Below are 19158 nucleotides of genomic sequence, written 5' to 3' on the forward strand. Positions count from 1 at the left end.
ATTCCTATCTTTTCTGGTTTTAGACTAATCCTCCTGGGAAACTTGAAACTAAAACAGTGTGTTTCCTTTTGGCAATTTAGTGTTGTCCTTCCTCTACAGTCTAGTTTGTTATCCTTGAGTTCTGTTTTGTACACACAATTATGGGAAAGTAGCTCACAACATGACACATGCAATCCTGTTTTTAAAGGGTCTCTTGTGGAGTGTTGGCTTACACACATCATCATATCCTTGTGTGGGACTATTTTTGCGTAGGTTGCACTGAAAGCCAGATTATGTGCACTGAGGTTCTGGTTCTTTAAGAAACAGGCAGACATTGCAGCTAGGTAGGAGGTTGATTTAAATATTGATGGAGATGGTCTTATTTAGAGACTGATGGGAAGGAATCTGAATGGGAAAAGCTAGATGGAAAATTCCTAAATTCACTTGAGGTTTCGTAGCATCAGTGCTGACTCCTTAAAAATCAGTACAGCATCTGATAAGTCCAGAGAGAGATACCTCACTGCTCTTGTTATATCAATACTTATTTCAAGACAATATGTTAGACAGATGTCAGAAAAGTGACAGGCCAAATACTTGTTAAGTATGTCCCTGCTGATGATCAAATTGGCAAATTGATTCCAAAGATCATTTAAAGAGAGCAAAAAACAATACATTAATTTTGTCACATCAGGCACCAATTAAATAATCCTGCAGACCCTATAAAGCTTATGTACATGTTCATGAAGATCGCTGGTTACATTTCATTTGGGTGACATAAATTTGAAAGGATTTATGCCTCTAGATATAACAGCAGAAAAGTCATTCAGTAGTGTCTGGAACCTGGTGATTACATTTTTAAAGGAACGTTGAGTTTGGAACTGACATTTAGATAAGAGAAGTAGAGGCAGAGGTGGAGAACAAATGTTCTCAGACAGCTGAACAGGAGCAGTGATGGTTCATAAATTTTTTTTTTTGTCATACATTTCAATGAGAGCAGCTTTCTGTGTGTGCTTTAAATGTTCCTCCTGCAGTGGAGGAATTCCCACCTCAACAGTGGAGATCTAGAAAGGGAAACTGTCCAGGAACACACACCGACAATTCTGGTTTCATTTTCAGATAGATGTACAGAACAAGTAAGATAACGACAGCAAAGTGGATTACATTTTTATGTTTTACTCTTTTTTTTATGACTCAAGGAGTTACAAAAAAGCCAAACAAGTTACTTTCCTTAAGATGAGGTCCAGATTGTCAGCATGTGTACCTCTGTGACACTGGTTGAGAAACTGGTCCTTCATTTGAACAGAAAGCATGCCTGGCTGCTGTGCGGATTTGATTATGCCATCTAATCACATAATCTTGATTTTCTTCTAGAAGGCCTGCCCATCACTCACCCCTTAAATGTTTCTTTAAGCAGATGTTTCCAGGAACTTTTCAGCTGGGCTTTTCAACACCCTGTGCAGCTGAATACCTAATCCCTTTAAGAAGAGAATGCCAGGAGGTAGACATATGATACTTAAAAAACACCACCTCAGCATTGCTGAGGATGGCTGTGACTGATGCTGAGCAGCAACTCGCCCTTTGACCCCCACCAGAAGTGTCCTTTAAAGATCTGTAGCCTACTACCTGTATCCAAACTCCACTGTCTTCTCCAAACTGCCCAGTGGATTCTGCAGTAACAAAATTCTTTCTCATCAGTGGTATAAGTAATATAGAGGTGACAAGTCTTACTTTAGATCTTCCTCTTCTGCATTAACCAAGGACTGTTCAAATGATGTCAAACAGTGACTTGTAGAATTACAGAACTTGGAATAGAGTCGCTCCTGGGCCATGCCCTTGGTGAGGTCTGACCGTGTGGCCTCTTCTCCAGGGCTTCATTCTCTTACTTCCAGGCAGCAGGCAGCTGGTCTCTCTTTGGTGTCTGTGCCATCATTTAACTCCTAGATGTGCCTGTGTGGAGGACAAGCCAAAATTTGCATTTGCACGACCAAGACATGACACCATGTGTTATGTTAAGATACTGCAGGAACCCTACAAGCAATTGGGGAACAGACTGGGTTTTTTTGATCTGTGAGGTACATGGAATGATCCTATCAAAACAGCACTGTGTGTAGCTGCATGGCTTTGAAGCCAGGATGCAGCTGATTGTCCGTTTCCTTGTTCTCAGGTTCTCCTCTTGGTTGTGAAGCAGATCTTTCCAGATTTTGAGTTCATGTGGCTGGTGGAAGAAGCTAAGAAGAATCTGCCGTTGGAGCTGGATTTCCTCAATGAAGGCAGGAATGCTGAGAAGGTTGCTCATATGCTGAAGAACTTTGACTTCCTGAAGGTGAGGGAACACCTATTTCTGTGTATGTATGTGCATTAATAGTCTCACTTTATATGTCTTGTACACCTCATTCACCACCTGGAGGAACCATACAGAGGGATAATGGAGTTCAGTCCCTCTGTGTTGTTCATCCTAGACTGCTCTGCTGATACGGACCAGAAACTGCTCTGAGACATGCTTCCTCCTTGTCTGTTTCTTGCTGTAGGCACCATATATTGAATGAGGAGTGGTGTCTTGGGGCCAGCAGTCTCTGGAACCTGCTACTCATTTTCCCAAACACTGTTTCTGAACTTGTCCACAGACCTGTGAATTTGCCGTTCTTTTCTGAGCCATCTGATGGTACTTTTTCCTGGGCATTATCTCAACAGAGGGCAAGAAATGGACGTAAACCAAAAAAGCTAGACTGAAGCTGATGATGTCAAGCAGGACTGGGGACACTGTATCTCAGGAGGAAACATGTTTGCATTAATCCTTCCTCCTGCAAAAAAGCTTATTCTCACTCTGGAACTGAGCATACATTCTTCATACACATCCATGGCTCATGCATTTGTGTTACCTTCATACACAAACTCATATGTACCCATATTGTGCTCTTCCCTTCTGACACTTTTACCCACCTCTGCTGCTACGCACCGACTAAGGTCACTGACAGGTGTCTCAAGTACAACCAGACATGTACCCACCTCATTCTTGGAAAGACATAAGCTCACATCTTCAAACTCGGATGTGCACGAATCTTTTTCTGACATATGAGAGACACAAGCCTCCACCGTGTGTGTTCTGGATATACACAAGTATGGTCAAGCAGACATAGTGCTGTGGGCACAATCACTGACCTAACTGCATTTGCACGTACACAAAGGCAGCAAAAAATGCACCCTCCTTTGGATCCTCCTACATACACACATCCACACATCAAAATGTGGTTTTCACCTCCTGTTTATGCAGAGTTCCCAAGATGGAAGTGGCAGATGTCTGAAATGAGGTGAGTTTTTGTTAGACTTTACAGGCTGATGCATCCATTTTTGTCTTGCTTCCTCCATGCAATGGCAATAATTCCTTGTCACTGGACCCCAGGCTTGGGGCTGTCCTTTTGGAGTAGCAGCAATGGCCTTCCTATAGACACAGATAGCTAAAAGCCACCAGGGCTACAGAAGGCCAAAGGTCGATGATTTTGCTGAGTGGGCGCTTATCAGAAGTGATGCACCTTGGAGAGCTGTATCCGTTGCAGCTGTAACTAGGATACTGTGAAGTAAATCCCCATGGAGACGGCCAATCACCTCCTTGCTGGGTTAAGGAGCTATCATGATATCAATATGTGTAACAATAACAAATGGCTTGAGATGGCTAAATAATGGATCCTCCTGTCTGACCTGCCAATTCAGGGACGTGTTCATCACCCAAAGGCAACAGAAGAATTGGGCTCCTGTATCATTAATTTTCCTAAACACGCTAGAAAGCTGAGAAGTAGATTTTGTGCTGTGAACCTGTTTGAGCTTTTAAAGCCAGAGATAAATTGTTTCCATGCACTAGCATTACAGCCAAACATCTGTGAGTAATTAAAAAAAAATCACTGAAGAATTTCACTGTGAGTGAGCGAGGCATCTCCAAGAGCATCGATAGTGCTTTACAAGCCTACTGACTTATCCCTTTAAATCTTCAGACAAGAATGAGTGTCATCTGAAATGATCTAAGGCAGCAGGGCTTAGTGAGCTAGATGGGGTGGGGAACTGTTAGTTTTGATGTCGGTTTACTTTCTCACCAACCTAACTGCAAAGAATGGATATCCAGATAAGCTGGGAAGGCTGCAGGTGGATCGATCCCCTTGCCCATAGTGGACCTCTGGCATCAAAACTCTACGCAAGGTTAACATGCAGAGTATTCCAGGAGGGTTGAACGGTGGGACTGAGGGACATTGGAATTGCTCAGGAAAGGAGTCTTTCATCTAAAGCAGCACAGACATGGTAAGGTAGAAGTGGGTGACATTGGGAAAATGGTCTCTGTAGGACAGGAACAGTGGGGGAGGCAGATTGTGAGGGACTAAAACACTGTCAGTAGTTACAAGCAGCGTATAAAACCAGTGCTGCTTGTTCAGGATTTACTATGAGCTACAGTGGCCTGGCTGGTTCCCCTGGCTTTGGTTGCAGTAGATACACACCACCTCTTACCTCTTCCTGTGGTCCTGCTGGACACTTGCACTGTGTGAGTCCTGAGTCCATGGCCAAGTGAGACAGGTGAAGGGAGGGGGCTGCACAGCTGGCTCTCTCTTTGCAGGATCCAAAATGTGTATCTCTGTATGGGGGCACAGTAACAGGAATGGGTGGAGATCCCTTATATCTTTGATAAAATGTACCTGTGTGGCTTCACCCGTGTGCAAAGGCAAATCTGGACAGCTTGGGAGATTGGTTAGCACAGCGATGTAACAATATCCAAAGGGAACTTCAGCAAAAGGACTCCTGATGGTAGGGACTTCATCATGGTAACAATTTGGCTGAAGAGAGATGATGGAGAAGAGGGAGCCAGTCTGAGCGACGCCTGCGTCACTGGCCCCCTGGGTGACACTGGGCACCTTAATGGTACCTCACTCAGCTTGATTTACTGCAGATTGAATAAAAAGTGCTTTGACATTTTACACTTGTTACTGTGTCACGTTGGCAATAAGATAGTTAAGGGTCTCCCAGGGTTTCTGTGACAAGCCCCTTATTTGTGCACTTGATTTTTCTCCCAGTTCAATTGCACGTGGCCTAAGTATGCGGGGTTTGTCAGCTCAAAGACGTCTGTGTTCCAAGGGGCACTGCGGAAATACAATTTATGATGATGGCTTATCATTTTTAGAGCTGTGTAAGTGGGCCCTGTGCGTAGCAAATGAGATGCAGTTCCTGTCTAAAGGAGCTGAGTGGATGATTCAGAAACTTGCAATAGGCACTAGTTAAACAGACCAGCTAGAGGAGCTGCAGGGCAGATAAGAAAGCTCTCAGACATCAGTAGGAGTGGGAGGTGGTCAAAATCTTGTAGAGTGTGGCCAGAAATGTTGCATGAGGACAGATCCTGCTGCTGTTGAATTGGTGTGTTGTCCTTGCCCACATTGCTGCTGTCCTGGGGAAGAAGCCAGTAGATGGATTTACTTCCCTTGTGCTTGGGAGAAAAACAAGTCCTCACTTTAGCCTCCTTCATTTTTGCTCCTTTTCTGAGTTGGGTGTGGTACGTTCTCCTTGCTTTCTCAGCCTGTTGTTTGACCTAACCCATCTATTCCTGTTTCAGGTCCCCAGGATCTACTGGGAGCTCTCAACAAGACGCGTCCTTCTCATGGAGTTTATGGAAGGGGGACAGGTGAATGACAGGGCCTACATGGAGAGGAATGGCATCAATGTCAATGAGGTAGTTTCTCAGCCATCTCTGAATTGGGCATGGTGGGGAATGCACAACTGATGTTGACATCAGCTGACGTTGGTACAAAATGGAGGCTGACAGGACAGGAGGGGGCAGAAAATGGAGCACATACAGATGTGAACAGAGCAAACCATCTGAGACATCTCAGTTCTTGTGCTTCTGGGAAAAGTACATAACCCCTTTTGGGGAACACTCTCCTATAGGCTGCACAGCCAATTAGATCTTCAGGAAGAAGATAATGAAGGATGACCATGATCTTATATTATGTACACCCATGGTATGTGCCTGTTATCCTAAAGGAATGGCTTCAACTTCAGATTCTTTTTGTCTCTCTTCTTTTCCGCTCTTTCTTCTTCATTATCTTTCTCCTAGACAAATGCATGGGATGTAGCTTTTCTATCCCAAGAGCTATCACCTTTAGCAGGAGATATAAATCATAGGTCTTATATAATCACAGTTACTAGAATGCTGGAGCCTCAGCCATGGTGCTTGGCATAATATTCTGACATTGGTTGTTTTCTTCTGCTTTCCAAAATCTTTCTTTTTCTTCCAGATGGAACTGTTTTCTTTTTTGCTTCCTGGTCCTGCATTACTGTGTAGTTTTGCAGTCTTTCATTTAACAGCTGCCAGATTTCATCCCTACAGAGAGGCTACATTTCCCCAGTGAGTGAAATAGTTTGTATGTGTGGCATAAAGTCAGGAGAGCACTTTGGATTCTCTGTGGCTGAGAGATTCTTGAGGAAAAGAAGATATTACTTCCCAGAAGGGCTGAGAGAGGGTTTTGAGCCATTGGACAGTGTGTCCAGCCACCCTTCCCAGTCAGTGAGTGGTGATTAAGGCACTGCTGCTTGCCTTTCCCCTTGTGCCTTATTGATGAGCCTCAAAGCTGCATGTGGTTGACTGGCTATCAGAGAGCTATGGCATAAAATCAATTGTACTTAATCTGTCCATCCACTTACCTCTGAAATCTGAATGCTTCCTCTCTCTTTGCTATTCCTCCTCTCTGCTCCCTTTTTATCCATGGCAAAGTTCATTTGACATGAGTTAGAGACATGCCAGAAACCTCTTAGGGGAGGGCAAATGTGAGTTTGGTATACCCCATGAGGAGAGAAAGTTAACTGTATCTTCTCAGCTGCCGCCCTAAGTCAGCATGCACCTTTTTCTCTGCCTAAAGAGCTCAACCAAATTACAGGTGGAAGACCTTGCGTTAGCTCCCTATAAATCACCTCAATCTATTTATCTGTCAACCCCTTTATCATCTTACTTCGTTTTGTCTTACTGGGCAGAGGAAGAAGAGTCTTCTCTAAGCAGGATTTCTCTTGTGTGACAATGCAGCCTTAAAAAGCAAGCTGAGCCTCTCTCCTCTAAATGGAAAGGATCCCTGAGGTGAAAGCTCCCTTCAAACCAGGTTACTGACATTTACTTAATACCATCTGTAGCAGGATTATCATTAAAGCTGCCCAAAAGCACATTAATCTCTCTGGATCCGTCCAAGCACTGGATTGTAATGGCATTTAATCAGAGAAGGCTTTGATTTCTAAAGACAAGTGCAAACACTGAAATATCTGCCTGTGGAACAGTTACTTATTCATGTGCAAGTGTAGCTGAGGATGAGCATGCAGCTAGGATATTGACAGTGGGAGGGAAGCCTGAAGAGGGGAGTTATCAAGAAATGAGCTGGCATGAATTTTTGAGGGAAGCCCAGGCCATGGCAGGGTCGAGAAGGGGGGCCACCTGGAAACTGGATTGTACCTGTTTCAAGTCACAAGAGCATTTGCAGTCTTGGTTGGGAAGACATATTTCAAAGAGGTGGGTAGAGCACGGAAGGGAGGAAAAATAGACTGAGGGGCTCTCAAGACGTTTCTAGCATAACATATGCAGGAGGGAATGAAGGATAGCAAGGCTACTTAGAGCATGGACTTTTAAAGAAGATCCCCCATAATGAAGATCCCCCACAAAGAAGATCCCCCCACAAATGCTCCTTTTGCACCCATTCTGATTTTACCTGATTCATTTAGAGAGACCTTGTCTGTATACAAATCTTAACATTATCTCTGATCCTGCTGCATGGGTCCTCCCTGTCCCTCCTTGTGCATGCTCTGCCCGTCTCCACAGAGGCTGCTGGGTCAGCAGGCTGCAGGAGCTGTGGAGCTTACAGATGCACGTGTGACGTGCTGTATTGCCTCCAACCAACCAGCCAGCCCAGGTAGCCAAGTGGAGAGTCCCCCATGATCACCCTGGCTTGGACTTGAGTCAGGGAAGGGAAATGATGCCATGTACTTCAGCTCACTAAGAGTGTGGTCATGAGCTGTGGATGATTCAGAAGTCAGGAAAGTGTTTTGTCCAGCTGAGGAGTGAAAGCAAACAGCTAACGTACTTAAGATGAGCTATTGTATGCAGTTATTGCCATCTGTCACACCATCCTACTGTGTCTTTTTGCTTCCTTCTGTTACTAAATGGGTTCTGCACTGGAACGGTATCTCTTAGCTCAATAAAGAGCCCAGCTACCTTCTCATGGTTGACAGATTTGCAACCTGAAATATGCGTCAGTGTGGGATTTACCCTTCTGCCAACAGTCAGGAGCTGCTGCCTTGTAGCTGCTAAAATTTAAGTGGGATTTCCCAGGGTGGGATCCCTTTGTCAGTGCGAGTGTGGAAACCTCTCATGTCTTAAGTATTTGTGCTTATAACACTCAAGAGTTAGATGACATGGAGCATGGAGAACACTGTTTCTGGGGAAAATGGCTATTCTTGCTCTTTGCACCTGTTGATTTAGTCTGGGGAGGGTTTCCCTGAAGATTCTTCTACATTCCTTTTGTCTGAAGCTTAATGAAAATTCACAAGGCACTGGTAAGCAAGGATAGTGTCCTCCAGCATTTCCAGCTTCTGAACTGTACAAAGATACCAAGTAAGAGAGCTAAATTACACATGAACCTGTTCCTTACTGAAAGTCAGTCACAAGCATCCATGTCGATCAATTGCTGAAGTCTCAGCAAGATGCCTTACATTAAATCCAAGGAAATATGACTACGTTTAAAGCCAAGGGAAAGTGATCCCCATGGCCATTTTGGGTCTGGCAGAGATGCAAGACACAACTAAATAAACAATGACTGATCTTCTCTACCTGTGTTCTTTTGAGAATCTGTAGAAACTTATTAAGTTGTCCCCTCAGTTCCCTGGGTATATGAGTCAAAATATTTCTCCCTGCTTAAATGCTGTGGCAGGTGGGGCATTGAGCAGAAAAATAAATTCCTCAGTCCCCAACAGAGAGCATAGGGCATGCTAGGAGTACACTCCAGGAGTCCTAAAAACTATTCCTGTATTTTAATGACATCGTGTGTATCCAGGCATCACCTCACTGCGATGCTAGACCAGTGCATAGTGATAGTACTGCATTATAGAGCACTGTGTTTTGACCCTCACAACTGGATCACAGAGGGCAGAGTGTGAAGTTGAACCTCTTGTGTGTGACCATCCTAATCTGCGATGGACAAGAGCCATTTCAGAGCAGAGACACAGAGCAGGCTTCAAACTGTGGCTATTCTCCATCCGCAACCTTTGCTAATTTGACACCAGTTTAATTGGGCAGGATTGGCCTAGCAGGATTAAGTAAACCCTTAGATGATGGCTGTAATAACAACAACGAAAGAAAGCAAAAACCCAATACACTCTTCAATCCAATTAACCTTCGATTAAGGTTCCAAAATCAATGCTATTATTTTGGCCTGAGGAGGTAATATTGAGCCCTGAGAAATGAGCTGCACAACGACCTTTACTTTTAATGAGATCAATAGAAGTTAGTGTCGCCATCTCTTAAAATAATTGGTAAATATTACAGCCAAATTAAGGCCAGAGACTAGTATCTGCTCCTGATCTAAAGAGACAGTCACGGATGGAGGTGGGACAGGAAGGGATGATGCCGTATCAGGCAGTTTCATCTGGGACTTATCAGGAGCCAGCAGTGAGATCAGCTCTACAGGACCATGCCACAGGATTTTTTATTTTGCCTTTCTTCTTCATGTCCATTGGAGGCATGGAGCCAGGACCACCCTGGCTTGCTCACAAGTCCAGGAAAGTATCCGTGACTTTCCCAGACTGGTTTGTTATGCTTCAGCTACCCATGAACATGCTATATGTGCCAACTGGTTACTGTAGGGGTATTCATAGGCTCAAATTTGCACTCATTCTTTCCTTTCTGAGAGGTTTCTTGCTAACCATTGTGTATTGGTGTTTGTAAAGATACTAATTTCTGATGGACTTTCCAGTGTTTTGTTATCATCAGGTTGCTCTGTCAGCTGGATGTGCTGATTTGTTACGAGGTGAGTTGCCTACAGGGGCTGGTGTGTGCCCAGGAGTTTGCTGCTATGGGGCTGTATGTAAGGGAGTATAATAACATCAAAAGTAACTCCTAGTGGATTATGTGAGGATAACAGACTTTCAAAACCAATGGCAGCAACAGTTTGCAGCTGTGTACATACACAAGAAGAAATATATCACTGCTGCTATGTATACTACAGCTTGGCATACTCTGAATTAGATGACAGAAAGGCAGTAGGCTTACTTGATAAAATACTGGGTATGAGTCAGTTAACTAGAGAAAATGAGGATTAGTAGGGAAATTGCAAAGTAGGTAAAAAACTGATGGTGGTTTGCTCTTCAAGCTGATCTTATTTAATAAATTCAGTGATGACCTTCACACTAACAGAACTGTATGAAGGAGGCTGTTGATGACACCAAGTTGAGAGGTTGTGTCATTGTAGAGAAGGACTGGAGTAGCAGTAGCACTTGGTGACCTTGTGGGCTGAAGTGATAGAAAGGGATAAAAATGAGCAATACCAAGTGAAAACCCATGCGCTTAAAAACTAATAGTTTCTTAAATACACTGGGAGTTTATCAGAGGGAATTGATATATTAGAATGAACTTTGGGATATTAGTCAACTGCAGAGTAATTGTGTGTTTCCAGTGCAGTGTGTGTAAAAGGCAGGTTGACTCCTAGGACACATCAGATAAAGGAGCATCCTGTAGAAATGGGGTAATATTTATGCTGTATTTATGCTGATAATTATCTTACTGGTGAACACATTGGAGTAGTAAATACTGGAGAGGGAAGTAACTAGGGTTATGTTAGCTGAGGAGATGATTTAAACTGGACATCATTAAAATTAGGCTGGGGTTTAGGAGAAAGGTTCTGACCATCTAAAGAGTGAATTTCTAGAACAGCCTCCGAAGTCATGCTTTCTGTCTTACTTATTTCCAGTGAACTTGACAAGTTTATAGAGAGACTATGTGATACTGTACGATAACAATCCTTAATGTCTGCACTGCATTCTTATTTTCTTCTGTATTGGCTTGTAACTCACGTAGGATAGTTTGTGACATGTAGCATCCTTGCCATATTGAGTACATAAAATGAACTTCATGTGCTTAGTTTGGTGAAGAGTTATTCCAAGTCTAGCTGTTTATACATGTATCTGTCACTCCATTGTTTTTGCTCAGGCTACTGACTCTCCATTTCGTTATCTGCAATCTGCTTATTCCTCAGCTACAGTTTTTTCAAAATGAAAATATTGGGCTGAAAATGTGTGGTTTGCCTGACACAGTGTCATGGTCATGTCATGTAATGTGGCAATGGCAGGTTGCTATTTGCATTGAGTGGTGAGGCCACAGGCTCACTTGGTGACTGTAGTCATCATGTTCTGCTGCAGCACAGACAGACAAATTGAACTTCTTTTAGGCAATAATACACTTTCTGACAGTAGGCAAGGACATGCCTCTGTCCAGAGTCTGGTGTCATCCTGATGTATCAAGCTCAGCTCTGCTTGCTGACGAGCATAGCTTTTTTTTCTTATGTGTTATGCTCAAATTATGCCATTCTTGATTACACCCCCTTCTGCCTAGTTGTATTACTTGTAGCACATCCAGTGCTACAAGCCCTTCTGCTTCCTTGCTATTCAAACCTTCTAATATTGGTAGACTGCCCCTCCTCTGCCATTCCTTAGCCAACTTCAGAATCTTCAGCTCTTTTAATCTTTTCCCAAGTAAATTCCTCCTGTATCCTGCTCATTTATTTGCTTTCTCTGAACTCACTCTGCATAGTCTGCATCTCTCTGTTAATGAGGTGTTTGGAAGTGAATGCAGGATTCCAAGGGTGATTATTATTTTTTTACGATGTGCAGTAGAACAATGCTGGGGGACCCTGGTAATTATAAGGACCTCATTGTGTTGGATGATAAACATGGAAGGGAATGATGACCTCTCCGTGTCATAACAAAATGCCTGTGCATTTACTTTGGTCTTTGCTTCTGTAAATCACTGCAACCTTTTGTCTAATTTGCAATGCACCTTCACCCTGAGGTCTTACCCAGCCTAAATGCATACTGAATTCCTCCCTTCTCCAGAGTAGAGGTTTTCACACATTTCTTTTCTCGTGTCACCTAATTGCATTCTTCCAAAGTGAATTCTGTATATGTTATTTATCCAGTGGCCTTCTCAATAAGGATGGAATAAAGGCCCATAGCAATGGGGCACCGTACTGGAGAATTAATGTATATAAACTTTTCATGTTTTTTTCCTAAACTTTTTCTCTAGAAACAGGAACTTCTTTTGTCTGAATTATAATGATTGGTTGCTATTCACATATTACACTCTAAGCCCTAGAAATATAACTTCCCTTTTTTGTTTAGAATTTGACAGTATTGGTACTTTCTATCTTAATTTAATTTTTATCCTATTTTAGACGTATGTCAACAGACAAAAATATGCAAAAATACTTCAGTGTGCAGTGCAGCTCCATCTCTTACACTGGGTAATTTTTTTTTTTTTCCAAAAGTAAAGACTGTTTATATGCTTATATCATAAATCCTTGTAACATATCTTCTGTATGCTAACTAAATTATACAGAATGCATTCCTCTTTCTTAAAGAATTCATCAAGTCTAGTTTCAATGAATTAACTATTGCAGATACTCAAGTTTGCATGCTGAGGAAGAGGTAAATATAAGTACAGCAGGGAAAGGAGAGAGGATGGGGATCTTGCAGTGAAGATTGTCTTGTGCCTATGGCCTGTGGGTCTGAACAGGGCTGTGACCCCTCTGTTTTCATGGTAAGATGGGAAGATGAATCCCGAGCTTCTTTTGTGTTGCACTGTAGGAAGCAAAAGGCTGTGACCACAGATCCGTTTAGTGACCTGTCTGCTGATGGTGGCTCAGGAGAGGGAGACCTTCCCTGCGCCTGAAACCTACAGCCATACCATAAGATGCTGTTCTGAGGGTGGCGTGATAACTTGGTGAGAGGTGTTTTTGTAGGATCCTAGGATATTTGAGATTGGAAGGGACCTCAGGATGTCTCCTATCATCCTCTTGCTGAGGCAGGGTCATCTATGAGTTCAGACCAGCTTACTCAGGGTGTTATCCAATGAGGTCTTTAAAACCTCCAAAGATGGAGATTGCACAACCTCTCTGGGCAACTTGTTCCACTGCTTGACTTTCCCAACCTATGCCATTACTGCAGCACAGAAGGAGAACCTGCGTTCTTTGAAGCAGCCCATACTCTAGTGCCTCAAATTACTAGCTCTCCAGGCTTTACCCATGACCAATCAACAGGTTTGCAGAATTGCCAACCCTTGTCTGGACTTGTGTTTAATGGGTATGAGGCATCACATTGTGCTCCAGATTGTCCCCAAGTCCTCATCTTCAATAATTCTGTGCTCTTCCAGGTCCCTGGAGGGCAAACAGCTGAGACAGGTAGAGCAAAATAGGATTCGCTCAGTGTGTGCACAGGTGTTGTGGTTGAAGATCAGTCATGATATCCAAGTCCATTCCTCCTGGTGTGCAGGTCCTTGGGAGGCTGTGTGAATGAGTGACTGGCTTTAAACAGACTATCTGGCGTATCCTTGGACTCAGCAGGTGCTACTCAGCTCTTTTAGGAGGTCACGGCACCTGATACTTTGGCTCTATCCAATTCTGGAGATTGTTGGTCTGCTTAATTGCCCCAGTGATCTCTGCTGGTGATTCAGAAGGGAAACACCATGCCTTTCAGACAGTACTTACAATGACGCCTGTGTGGCATGTGCTATGCCACCTGTGTGGGTGATTGGGCATGGGGACAGCATTCTCCATGATTCAATAGTGGCTCCAGGTCCCACTTGAGTGATGGAGGGTTGTCCCACCTGGTCCTACAGCTGTCTCACACCCTGTTGGTGTGCTGCAGGAAGGGTTCCCGTTCTTTCTGCTCATTTGTAGTTTCTTGGTCACTATTCATGATGAACGCTTTTCTCAGAGGTGGCCATGTTTCAGAGGTGGGTAAGGCAAGCCTGACCCTGGCTGGCTGGTTTTCTGCAGGACGTGCTGTCGTTAATATCCCCGTTACCTCTTCTACCACCTCTGCTTGTGGGGACAGCTGCCTGTTTGCTGCTTACACCGTGTGTCTGGGGACATGCTTGGAATCATTTATAACGATTGTCTTCCAATTGCTTGTTCAGCACTCCGCTGTGGAGCACCGTGCTGCTCTGATGGCAGAGCAGGCTGGCGGTGGGATGTCAGGGCGAGGCTGCTGTGTTAGTGTGTGCTGAGGGATTGATCCTGGGCCCTGCGGATGTTTGCTTGCTCCTAGGAGGTTTTTAACTTTAATAACATCTCTTGGTGATAAGGAGCAGTGGCATGGAGGGACACAGCAGTGACAGGATGATTTAAACAGCCTTTCTGTGCTGCTTCATTTTCACAGACATCGCAAATCAGATTAGCATGGGTCTGAGGAAAGGAAGGGGGAAGGTGGGGGACAGTGTGATGAAGGGAAGGGAGAGGGAACCCATGTTCATTCTGGTAAGCAGAGGGACAGGCTGAGTCTCCTCCCACCCCTTCTCCGCTGGGTCCTGCTGCCATCCATGGGTGGAAACACCTGAGTCTTCCTCCAAGCAGTCTCCCACCCACCCCAGCAGCTCTTTCCATGCCTTCCCTGCGAATGCCCGTTTGCCCCTATCTGCTGTCTCACTTTACTCCTCATTACCACAAGCCACATTCTTGTCTATTCTCACAAAATACCCACAAGTATTTTCTCTTTTTTGATGCCAGGCAAGTGTTTCTAAATAACTCCTGGCCTCACAAACACCTTCATGGTGCCCCCTGCATGGATCCTTCCCTGAATGCCCTGGGTCTCCCCATGGTAGATGCCAGCAGCCACCGTCCGCATTTGTCAGCGTGAGGAGCTGCAAGAGCTCTGCGTGGGGACATGGGCACATACCAGACCCCCTCTCCCCGCAGCGTTGGCATGCGGGGGGGCTGTCTCCCCTCCCTGTCAGGCTCCCTGCCGTGGGCGGCATTGTGTGAACATCTTCTGTCTCCTCACAGATCTCTCGTAACCTGGGAAAGCTCTACAGTGAAATGATCTTTGTGAATGGCTTTGTGCACTGTGACCCACACCCAGGCAACGTGCTGGTGAAGAAGTGCCCAGCCTCTGGGAAGGCTCACATCATCCTCCTGGACCATGGGCTCTACCAGGTACGTAGCTGTGGGAGGCTTTCAGGGCCTTTTGAGGCTGCCTGTGGGCATCAGGGTGAAAGAGCACACCCAGCTGCAACTTTGCCCCACGAAGACCATACTTCTCCCATTACTCCCATAACTCTCCAAGGATGTTTCCTGGCTCTGAAACGGGGGATAGGGCACAACAAGGGTGCACAAGGCTTTCCACCCCAGTTTCCTGTCCTCCACGGACTTCTGGGGGCCATGTCTCCCTCCCCAGGTGCTGAGTGAGTCGTTCCGCATGGACTACTGCCGCCTTTGGCAGGCCCTCATCAAGGCTGATATGAAGAGGGTGCAGAAGTACAGCCGGCGGCTCGGGGCAGGGGATTTGTACCCTCTCTTCGCCTGCATGCTGACCGCCAGATCCTGGGAGTCTGTCAACAGGGGCATCGACCGGTCGCCCGTCTCAGCCAGTGAGGTAGGTCCTGTGTGCCCCTCCCTATCGTGCGCCCTCAGTTCTCCTTGGGTACCTTTCTTTGTTGTAACCACTTGAACCACTGATATCACAGCGATGCTGGGCAACCCCTGGCAGCTCCGTAGCCAATTATGCATTGATAGCTGAGCTTGAAAAAGCCAGGACTCCTTCTGCAATGTGTTTTATAGAGGCTGAACTTAATTTCCCAGTTTCACTTGTCACGGGCTACTTAAATTTTGTATAATTTTTTAACGGCTAAATGTTCACCAGTTCTGGCAGGAGAAATATTTGTAGATGAGCCTTTTCTTAAAAAAGGGTTGAATGCAGCTGTGCAAGGAACCATCAAGGAGGATAGGTTAAGGTAGAGGAGACATAAAGGCTTAGTGGAAAGACATGAGAAGGATAATGCATTATCACTATTCATGTAAATGACTATCAGCACTGATACAAACTCCTAAAAACCCTTGGAAATTACCACCCAATCAGAAACCCTATTAACTTGGAGTCAAGGTTGCTTAACTGCAGATCCTGTCAGCTCAATCACTACAAATCTAGGAAATTGCCACTTACATTCTCCACCCTTTCCTATCCACACATGCTGGGATCCTTTTCATGCCTCCTCACATTCCTGACACGCACACACCATCTTAATAGTAGCAACCCCTGCCAACTGTGCTGTTTTTAGAGATGAGCATGTAGTGATGTGATTTCAGTCAATGGACTAGTGTCTGTAGGTAGAAACATGTTGTATCCTATGGTTTGTTTTTATCTGCATGCATTTGTAGTAGAGAGGATGAAATTCATTTAAGTAGTCTTATAGTCCTGTGAAATTCTCTTCTGGAAATTCCTTTGGGTTGGCGTTTAATTTTGATGGATGTGGCAGAATTTGCTGCACTGGCTTGCCATTAACCATAGCAATGAGTAGGTCAGATACCTTGGGTAATGGACCCCCCCACCCGGTAACTTGATTGCTTCCTACCTGAGTTAATTTTCTGCATATCAGAAATAATGTAGTGACTGTCTAGCAGATCTGTGCTTAAGCTGGTGATTTCTGAAGCTGGTAGCTCCAGAAAAAAATTTAGAGGCACCAAAGCGAATTGACACAGCGCAAGGCCAGTGTTGAATCTGAGCTAATAAGCAATGTTTATCCTAAACTGGTTTGTTATGCCAGGTATGCCATAACAGAAAGTTATGCCAGGGGTGTAACTGCAGCCGCATGGTGCCTTGTGTGGGCTAATGAACTTTGTCATTGAGTTGAATTGCATGTATGGAGCCAGCTCTGTTGTCTTTGCTTACATGACACAATTAATGCTGAAACTGGACAATCCTGTAGCAGATAATGGGGAGCTGGGCAGATTTGCTGTGGCATTAGGAAATGAGCTGCTGCTTGCTCTTAGTTTAGGGGTGAATTTGAAAGATTGCCTCAGCATCAAGAGCCAAGCACCGTGTAGGCAGGTACCATCAGCACAGAGCTCCAGAGGGTATGCTTGAGTATGTGTTGACATAAGAGTAGCCTGTGAGACAAGGAAGCAACCGTTCTGGAACAAAATCTTATCTGTAATGCTGTGTCCAGCCTGAGGCACTGCATCTTGAGAAAGGTTTGATGAAACTGGGGTAAATCTAGTAGGAAGCTACAAAGACAAGTGGTCAAGCAGATGCAACCCATGAGGTAAGTCTGAGCAAGTTAGGGCAGAAAAAGTCTAGAAGAGTGCAGGTTGAGAAGGGCGGTTACAGTGATTTTCAAATCCGTTAAAGACTGCTGCAAATAGGATGAAGTAATGGGTTTAAATTCAGCTAAGAAGATTGGGGTTAAACTTGAGAAAACCCAGATCTAATGGCAAGACCAGTGACACGCTGGTGTGGGTGATCCAGGGAAGCTTTGAGTCACATCACTAGAGAGCTTTAGGAGCAGGCTAGGCAAATGTGTGAGGATTGCCATAGGTAAAGTTGTTCCTGCCTTCAACCGAGGTCGGGCAGCTGACTGTTCAGGGTGGCTGCTAGCCTCATCTCATCTGATTTTATGATTGTGTTTTGCTGCATCCTGCAGCAGCATCAGTGACTGCAGCCAAGGGGCTTTTCTCAGGTCCTGTGGCATAACTTATTTTTCCCGCTGTGCACAGGCTTCGCTCTTGACATAAAATGACAGTTCTGATGACAGATCATGTGGTTGTTTTGTGATGTGGACAAGCAGCTGGAGCTAAAAATAAAAAGAAAAGAAATAGAAAAGAAAACCTATGTGTGAAAAATAAAGTAGGCTCTTCAGTGAAGCTGGATAGGACAAGGGATAAGTGATAATCATGGGTGAATTTTCTGCCAACACATAATGGAACAAAACATTTAACATTTAGGAGAGCTAAGTGTCTTCTTGCTGAAGCTTTGTGTATTCGGTCAGTGACAGAGGCAGGAGGACACAAAGATATATTTGTCAGCAGCAAAGCAACCATGGTGGTGTGTGAGCTGTATACATCTCTGACCATCATGACCTATTCACTTGATTTGTGCAGGTCTGTTCCTTTATAATAAGTCTGATGTTCCCAAAGAGTGAGTGTGAGATCCCATATCATGAAATACAGGCTGACCAGCCCTCATTCCAGAGGAGAGAAGGTTTTAGAGCTGTCTTTTCCCTTTTCCCACAAAGGAGCCTTCCTCCTGTAAGAAGTCATTTACTGCCCTCTGCATGTGTCCTGCTGGATTCTGAAGCTTTCAGATGTTCCAGGGGCTTCTGTTCGGATTTGCTGATTTATGTCATGGCCTCTGTAGGAAGAGGTAGGGACACAGTATGTATAGGGAATCAGCTCCACACCACACTGTGGTACATATACCGGAATGGTGGGGGAACTCTCACATCTAAAAAGAGGCAGAAGTGGGGACTGGCTGTCTTGCATTTTATGGTGGCTCATGTTTGGAGGGGAGCCCATCTTAAGTGGCTCAGGCTGTAGCCCATCAGTTATCACTGGGTTCTTACCATGGGCAGTGTATTTGTTGGAAGCTGGAGAACCAAGAAACATGAAGGATCACCCTGTGTCTGCCTTGGTCTTACACTCTTTCCTTAAGCGTCTGCTACTGGCTGCTGCCAGACAGGATATGGGTCTAGATAGGCCCTTAATCTGACAGGTGACAGTTTTTGATCTTTTGGGTTAGCATGACACTTAACTGCATAATGCTTTCTCACCTCTGCTGAGTTGTGTTGAGGACAGAGGGCTAAACTAAGCCTTGGAAAGAACTTCATCAATATAGCATAAAGCCATCAGTTGCATGAGATAGCAAGTCAAGGAGCAGCCTGGTTATCCTTGCAGCATGCCTCAACAGTCCTGTGCTGCCTGCAGCTCTGCCAGCTTTGGAGCTGGTGAGGTGAGATTCAGTCAGAAGCTGCAAGGGCAGTAATGATACATGGTTGCTGCGGGTTGCCTGGGTCCAGGAATTGAGATAGCAGCAAGTGCCTGGTTCTCCAGAGAGGCTTTTAATCCTGCCAGTGGGGGGACAGGGCCTTACCTCACTGAAGTGGGGGTGGGATATGGCAAGAGTGATCTGTGACTG

At 44.8% G+C, this 19158-nt stretch overlaps 1 protein-coding gene across 9 annotated transcripts in view; it reads left to right on the plus strand.

The window, feature by feature from the left end:
- ADCK1 (aarF domain containing kinase 1) overlaps positions 1–19158 on the plus strand; it is a 91381-nt gene that overhangs the window by 69259 nt on the left and 2964 nt on the right. For all 9 annotated transcript variants that reach the window (XM_033008705.2, XM_033008702.2, XM_033008707.2 and 6 more), the window contains 4 exons: positions 2144–2302; positions 5564–5680; positions 15036–15185; positions 15427–15624. In XM_033008705.2, coding sequence (XP_032864596.2) covers positions 2144–2302; positions 5564–5680; positions 15036–15185; positions 15427–15624 — 624 coding nt within the window. The remainder of the gene's footprint in view (positions 1–2143; positions 2303–5563; positions 5681–15035; positions 15186–15426; positions 15625–19158) is intronic.

Source organism: Tyto alba, unplaced genomic scaffold (genome assembly GCF_018691265.1).
Source record: "Tyto alba isolate M040663 unplaced genomic scaffold, T.alba_DEE_v4.0 Super-Scaffold_18, whole genome shotgun sequence".
Lineage (NCBI taxonomy): Eukaryota > Metazoa > Chordata > Aves > Strigiformes > Tytonidae > Tyto > Tyto alba.